This window comes from Pollicipes pollicipes, unplaced genomic scaffold (genome assembly GCF_011947565.3).
Source record: "Pollicipes pollicipes isolate AB1234 unplaced genomic scaffold, Ppol_2.1 Scaffold_1600;HRSCAF=1878_pilon_pilon_pilon, whole genome shotgun sequence".
Classification (NCBI taxonomy): Eukaryota; Metazoa; Arthropoda; class Thecostraca; order Pollicipedomorpha; family Pollicipedidae; genus Pollicipes; species Pollicipes pollicipes.
In genome coordinates this window covers 3,978,486-3,986,417 of record NW_023595962.1, presented here as the reverse complement: position 1 = coordinate 3,986,417, position 7,932 = coordinate 3,978,486, and the positions used below count along the sequence as shown (strand labels likewise).

Sequence of the window (7,932 nt, the reverse complement as noted above, 5' to 3'; positions counted from 1 at the left end):
TGTAACTGATTCAGTAATATGGCTAAGGTGGTATGAATAACGTCGTGCTTTTTGTGTATGGTTCATACCGAACATGCGCGGCATGGGAAAAGTCAACTAAGACAGTAAAGACAATCAACTGACTCGTACTTCGCTGCAAGGAAGGCACCCTTTATGTCTTGACGTCGCTTTTCTACCCGCCGAAGTAAAAAATTGCCGGGGTCACAGACGGATTTTCTAAGCATATATCTGCACTACACTGCATACAACAGGTACCTAAACGAGCTCATCAAAATACCGGACTTTATCCTCACCCTAGGTTGTGGATTTTGTAAACTTACGTCGTGTCTGCCCTCTATGGGTTGGGGCCGAGCTGCGAAAAATGACGCAAGCTATCCCCGAAATAGCCAATAGACGGGATTCCCCGGATTTCACCCCCCCCCCCTTTCTTCTCACAGTGTGTGTGTGGGGTGGGGGGGGGGCGCTTGGCCCACCCAACTGAATAGAAAAACACACTCATTCTGTCTTGCGATGACAAATAAAACGAAATTATCTTTCGTAACGTTCGCGACACGTCCCCATAGCGGTTTGCTGGGCCTTATTCACGGCAGTTTCCTGGTATCTAATCGTGTTGTTTACGAATTCGCACGACAGCAGTCGCTTGCAGTTGCAAAAAACGTTCACCTGATGGAGTCACCTCTGTGCATAATCTAGTTAGACGCTCTAGTTCCTCGTTATTGTTGTTCGTGCTCTCATATGCTGCATCAAGTGTTGCAATTTCTTCGTCATTTCGGTCAGCCTTGTGGCATCTTGCGCTTTGCATGCTCATTGCTAAGATCAAGAAAATTATCACATTCTTGTCATAGTTGCCACATTTATTCCTTTCCTCGTCATCGCACACGCCTTCCCCGCCGCAAACCAAGCTTCGCCGTGTCACTATGACGCACGCAGTAGCGGGGACATCCTAGCCCTAAATTGTTTCCATCTCACTGAGCACCAAACACATGACAAGGCGTAGATTGAGCAGTTCTTGTATTAGCATTGCACTTCTCTTCATTGTGCCCTGGTTACGCAGTATCTGCAAGGAATTTATCCTGCAACTGCAGGGTATGTTGCAGATTCCACTAACTTTCTCGATAACTGCACTTTGGAAAAGTGCTTATTCCAAGTGTGTTCAAAATAGCGATCACCATAGCTTTTCCCGTTGAAATACGGCAGCACTAGACGCGTATAAACTCAAATCTTCACCCGAGTAGCCGGATGAAAAAATAACTAGGGAAAAGGCTTAAAACGCTGCCTGCTAAAAGTTTCAAGCTCTAACATTACCCCAAAACTTCCTCAGACAGAAAAAGCATCACCGCAACTAAAACGCTGCTATGCAGTGCTGGCCAGCAACTCTGCCCTAACTGCTCCACCTAACCCAAAAGCTCTCGAAAGGAACGTCCACAAATCGAGCCCCTCTTGACTCACTCGGCCTTTTCAATCTGATGACCGCAAGCAGCAAGTGGATCTTACACCTGTCTGTTATGGGCTGACTTCATGAGCTGTGAGCGTAACCACGTCTTTGAGATTGAGGGAAAAACCAGGAACAAAGCGGTCAAACTGACCAGAAAATGTCTTTTCGACTTTAAAAATATAAAACCTTTCTTCTACGGGCAGAATTGGAGCGAACAAAATCTCATCTGTGGAAAAATCTGGGACGTGTCCTTCAGCCTCCTAGTGGTTACAGCCATGGTCTTGCAGGCGAAAACTTGGAGACTGTGGTCTCCAAGTTTGGAGACCACGTCAGGCGCCTCCCAGATTGGAGACGCCTGACGCCCGTCCACCCCAGCCTGGCTTCAAGCGGACGTTCCCTGACGCCAGTCGGCGAAGTATTCGGCCGGAGAATGAGTGCTGATGGCTTCATGGTCCGGCTGCGTGTGCGCCCAGTGACTGCGCCCCACCCGGGTCTGCACCTTGGGGTGTGAGAACCGGTCCAGGCCGCCGCCCCAGGAGCCCAGCCGAGAGGCGCCCTCCGGCAGGTAGCCCCGCTCCTCCGCCAGCTCCTCCGCCATCGCCCTGCACGCGCAGACGGCCGGCGGTCAGGTCAGGTCAGGTCAGGTCAGGAGGGTCGTGTTGGCGCAAACGTGGGTCATGCACGACAGGGACAATGGAGAGGGGACACGAGCAGCCGGAAGCAACCGCTTGAATGCGCCGACAAACTAGGCAGACGGGGAAGGTGGTGAAGAAGAAGGAAGATGGCAAGGCAGAGGGAAGAAAGGTGCAAGGAAGAAGGAAGAACGAAGGCAAATAGAAGCAGAAGGGAAGAATGAAGAGGGAAGAAGGAAAAAGGAAGACGAAAGTAAGAAGGAAGAACGAATGTAAACGGAAGAAGGAAGGAAGAAGGCATAGGGGAGTAGAAAGAAGGAGAATGGAAGCAAGAAGGAAGAATGAAGAACGAAGGAAGAAGGCAGACGAAGAAAGGAAGGTGGCCCTTCATTAAGGTGAGAGTTGTGAGGATTTTACCGCCTTTTAGGTGGTATTTCTGCAATGTAGAAAACGTGAGAAGCGTCTGCAAAAAGATGTAAGCATGTGCTAAGCATCCGCCTCCCATAAACAAACTAAACGTGCTTTCATTCTCCAGCGGAGAACAAAACGTTTCCGATCATAACGAAATCCCATTATAACAATTTCGAAGGAAAGAAAGTGACAGAGTGGAGAGGCGTCACCATCACCGGCAGCGGTGTCATACCTGGTGTGGTAGGAGCGGATGTGACAGCAGCCGCCGATGTACCTGATGCCTTCCTCGTAAGCCTCCCTGGCAAACAGGTGCGCCTCAAACCGAGAGATGGTCACCGGCTCGCATGCTGAAAGAAGCGCAGCAAACGCGTTCGAAGAAACACCCCTCGTGCGCAACCAGCGCCGGGTAAAATTTACGCTGAAAGCTCAAGACATGACGTGAGGATTGCGTGACAGGACACGTGACGACACGAACATGTGACGTCACGAACATCTCTAACGCAGATGTGCGCCAATAATGACTGTATGCAAATTAGCCAAACAACTGAAGTGATCATTTTCTACGCCAGGCTGCATATAAGAGCTTTAGGATTTCTTTAAATGCGTATGAAATACATAACATAGATTTCAAGGCATCAAGGTGATAGGGGAACCCAGCGAGTACAGTGTGCACTTATAACTACCTGAATATGCAAGAGTTGCAGAGAGTGAGCATTTTGTTTGAGAAACCCTGCAAGCCCTCAGCTCGGAAAGTTTCAACCATCACGCATCGGCACGCACTTTGACATGAATGTGTCCTGAATTCACATCGAATTGATATGCCGTACATTTGCCTTCCCACAGGAGTCCTTACCAAGCGGCCATTGTGGGCTCTCCAGCATGGTCTCCCCGTTCTTGGGCGTCTTGAGGCCAATCGGCTGGGCGATGAGGTAAGGCTTCAGTCCGGCCTGTTCCAGGGCCAGCCTCATCTTCCGCAGCGTCTGTAGCGTGTTGCGAGGACCCACCGCGCAGTTGCTGCCCACTGCCACACACAACACGGACACGACGGTCACGGATATCTGAATATCCTACTAAATATCATATACTATCTATCACATATACTAAATAGAATATAATATATTATACTATCCTACTAAATATATGACGTCGAAAACACGGATCGAATGTATACATATGGAATAAGCACGTCGAGTGTATACCTATAGCATATACGCATCGAATACATATCTATAGAATGTACGCAGCGAACGAATATCTATGAAATATACGCACCAAATATATACCCACAATGTACGTATGGAATACGTACCTGTAGAATGTACGCATCGAGTACATACCTAGAGAATATGCGCATCGGGTATACGCCTATAGAATATACGCAGCGAATAAATACCTATATAATATACGCAAGAAATATATGCCTATAGACTTGACGCATCGAATACATACCTAAGAATATATGTAGCGAATATATCCTATAGAATATCTCCATCGGTATTCCGGTATAGTAAACGCGATGGGCCAGGTGGTAAGGACTTTGTCCTCCAATGCGGAGGACCCGGGTTCGAATCCCGGCGAGTCCTCGGTCTTTTCACGCTAGCACAACCGCTGGCGGCGCTGGTGCTCCACGCGGGACTTACCGACATCCGCGCCGGCCCTGGCCATGCGGAGGGCGCACTCTTCTGGAGTGACGCCCTGAACGTCGCCACGCGTGCCGATCGTCATGCAGGCCACCACCGGCAGGCCGGTCTCGCGGGCCGCCGCTATCGCGCACTCCATCTCACGGATGTCAAACAGCCACTGGAACGGCGGCGCAGCGCCCCGGTCACCGACGACACTCCATCTCGCGGATGTCAAACAGCCACTGGAACGGCCGCACAGCGCCACGGTCACCGACGACACTCCATCTCACGGATGTCAAACAGCCACTGGAACGGCGGCGCAGCGCCACGGTCACCGACGACACTCCATCTCGCGGATGTCAAACAGCCACTGGAACGGCGCCGCAGCGCCACGGTCACCGACGACACTCCATCTCACGGATGTCAAACAGCCACTGGAACGGCGCCGCAGCGCCACGGTCACCGACGACACTCCATCTCACGGATGTCAAACAGCCACTGGAACGGCGCCGCAGCGCCACGGTCACCGACGACACTCCATCTTACGGATGTCAAACAGCCACTGGAACGGCGCCGTAGCGCCACGGTCACCGAAGACACTACCACGGAGACGCCAAGCAGATAATGAAACGTGGATTCTGTGAAACTGCCCTGCTGGCTAATCGAACATGACGGTACTCTTTTAGCAGCATCTGTGGTGATTTTCGTGTTTGACTTGCATCGATTAACGTCTTATAAAATGACATTGATTTTTGTCTTGATTTAAATCACATGGACGGCCAAAGGACGCCCTGTAACGAGGGACGCTAACAAAGAACGCAGGGATGCTTGAGTACTGCAACGACTTGTTTGCTTCGTAATTAATCCTTGAGGCCGAGAATCTTTTTCTGAGCTCATTATTCGCTGGGCTTTTGTTCCTCCGCAGTTGGTATGTGTTATTCGCTGTTGCATAATGCCTTTCTGCCGCTTCGCTATGCGATCACGTACGCACTAGAATTGCGCGCCGTAGAATGTTCTGGAGCGCCCTCTCCCTCGAGTTTGGAAGCCACCCGCCATCTCCCTCGAGTTTGGAAGCCACCCGCCCTCTCCCTCGAGTTTGGAAGCCCCCGCCAACGCCCTGAGGCCCTCGCGGTGTATGTAGACGGACGCATGCTGCGTAGGGTCAGACGAGGTCAGACGAGGTCTGACCTCAACCGGGGTCGCGACTCTGCATAGCATCACAACGCGAGCGAGTCGGACTATCTCGTGGCCGAATATAGGCAACCTTCTCAGGTACATTTTTAGTGGAAAACAGTGAGGAGAAGAACGCCGATCAGAAGGTGGGGCGTTACAGTCTCGCACGGTAACATGCGCTGTTATCACCATCTCACCTACCGTGAGAAAATGGAAGCATAAAATCGGCGCCTCTTCTCTAACAAAAGATTTGTAAGACGCTTCCGGTCTCAGTCCGGTCAGATTCCTTAACACCAATGGAGCTGGCTCATAGTGACGTCACTCCGATGAAGCGGAGTCCTCGTGACGTCATTAAAGTGTCGCACCCACGACAGCGCCAATTGTTATCACCTCGCACATGATGAAGTCGACGCCCTCCTCGGTGATCATCTTGAGCTGGCTTCTGTACGCGGCCATCACCTCATCCTTCGATCCGCTCTCGAAGACGGGCGTGGCCGTCAGAGAAGCCGTGATGAGCTGACCCCGCTCCTCAGCCACCTCTCGGCACAGCCTGGGGGCAGGTCAGGTCATCACTCTCTCATCAGCCACCTCTTGGCACAGCCTGAGGAAAGGTCAGGTCATCACACTGTCCTCAGGCACCTCCCGGCACAGCCTGGGGGCAGGTTAGGTCATCATCCCGCTCCTCAGCCACCTCCCGGCACAGCCTGGGGGCAGGTTTGGTCATCATCCCGCTCCTCAGCCACCCCCCGGCACAGCCTGGGGGCAGGTTAGGTCATCGTCCCGCTCCTCAGCCACCTCCCGGCACAGCCTGGGGGCAGCCCATGTCATCACTCTCTCATCAGCCACTGTCTCACCAACGTGGTGTCATGTTTCCACTTTGTCACCACTCTGTCATCAACCACTGTCTGACCTAGCCTGGTGTCGGGTCAGATCACCACCCTCTCGTCAGTCACCATCTGGCACAGCCTGGTGCTAGGTTTCAGGCAGTCACCAACAGTCCCCGCCCTCCCTCTGCTTAACGGACAGCCTGCATGAGGTTGCCAAATTACCGTAGTGTTTCGAGTAACTTTCTAGAGGGCGGCCCCATAACCACGAGACTCATTACCCTGTGAACATAACGGTATCACGGTGCCCAATTCTAGCCAAACACCGGTTCCACGGATAACAAGACAAACCACATCCCGACGGGGGCGCCACTGTGGCCACTTCTGGTAGCGTTAGTGTGTGTTCTTACCGCACGGCGGCTCTGTTCACCTCCTGGACCGTCTGCGTCACCCCCAGTTCTTTCATGAGGCTCTCATTGGCGAAGAAGTTGAGCGCCTGCAGCACGTCGCAGCCCGCACGAGCGAACTCCCGGTGCAGCCCCTTCACTGCAACGGCCCAGTGCGACGGTCACGTACTTGGCAGTACACTGCTGAAGTGCGAGCGGCAGTACCAGGCGCTAGTCTGGCGAAACACGCTGAGGCGCTCTACGTTGCCCGTCTTCTTCTCCGATCACACACCCGTTATGCTCCTCTCTTTCTGCTCTTCTCTCACTCTCTCTCTCTCTCTTCTCTCTCTCTCTCTCCTCTCTCTCTCCTCTCTCTCTCTCTCTCTCTCTCTCTCTCTCTCTCTCTCTCTCTCTCTCTCTCTCCCTCTCAGCACCGCACTGCCATCTCTTACCTGCCTCCGGGTACATCACGCAGACTTCTGGTGTCCAGTAACCGGTTTGCACATAACACCGCTTCTCCATCTCACAGATCATGCCGCCGTCTCCGATCACCACACCGTCTCGGAGACGCTCCAGCAGACCCTGCAGCCAATCAGGACTGAGATAACGCAGACTGCTGTCAATCATAACTCAGGCAACCCCTCCAAAAATATCGCCCACCAATCAGTCTCATGACAACAAACTTCTTGACCAATGGGCAGTGAGACATCAGAGACTATCACCAACTAGCAACGGGATAATAGACCCTTTCACCAATGACGACCAGCGACAGTGCTTCTAAATTTCGTGCGGGTTTGGGGAGGCCACCAGGGGTTTGATAGTCCCTGCTTTGACGGCCGTTATCTCAGGTGATCCACCTGCCCATGGCCCTGTGGCTGTAATGTGTATATCAGAGGACATATATTATACGTAGGTATAAATGAACTGAGAGCAAACACTTTTTGTTCGATCAAACTAGAGCAACAAAAAAGTCTAGGCATAGCTGACATACAATTTGTGATACGCTTGGCATGATCGATATCATCACCAGCTCAGTGACCACCGTGAAACCTCATTTCAAAATCTTTAAAAGAGCTCTGCCGGCAGGAATAATCAATTTATTTATCTTGCCGACTGACTGACTCAGCCCATTCACCAATGATCTGTCTGCACCTCCGTGAGATTCCAAGACGGCATGGTTATGCTAGCAGCATTTGAGCCATATGTCAGCGCTGCTATTAACGGCACATCTACCACACTTTTAGATTTAGATTGTAGAGATTTTAGATCCCACCAGTTTGTGGTTGTGTCTAGACTCGTGAACGGATGTCGATACGGACGAATTCCAGACCCGGATGGGTCTGCGTAACGCCCTTCTCGCCTTCTGGCGATCAAGGTCATCTGGACCGGTGGTCGAACAGAAGCTGTCCCCCCCCTTCCCCCCTCTCAGCAGACTGCGCAGCATTCACC

The 7,932-nt window shown here is 52.0% G+C and overlaps 1 protein-coding gene across 2 annotated transcripts in view; it reads right to left on the bottom strand.

Moving 5' to 3' along the window:
* Window positions 1–839: 839 nt before the first annotated feature.
* The window catches only part of LOC119094136 (betaine--homocysteine S-methyltransferase 1), a 12,191-nt gene continuing 5,098 nt past the window's right edge, over window positions 840–7,932 (bottom strand). For both annotated transcript variants that reach the window (XM_037217214.1, XM_037217222.1), the window contains exons 3-9: window positions 6,936–7,065; window positions 6,508–6,643; window positions 5,664–5,823; window positions 4,119–4,278; window positions 3,332–3,499; window positions 2,711–2,825; window positions 840–2,037 (exon numbers count right to left, since the gene is read on the bottom strand). In XM_037217214.1, the coding sequence (XP_037073109.1) occupies window positions 1,818–2,037; window positions 2,711–2,825; window positions 3,332–3,499; window positions 4,119–4,278; window positions 5,664–5,823; window positions 6,508–6,643; window positions 6,936–7,065 (1,089 nt within the window). In that variant the 3' untranslated portion in view covers window positions 840–1,817. The remainder of the gene's footprint in view (window positions 2,038–2,710; window positions 2,826–3,331; window positions 3,500–4,118; window positions 4,279–5,663; window positions 5,824–6,507; window positions 6,644–6,935; window positions 7,066–7,932) is intronic.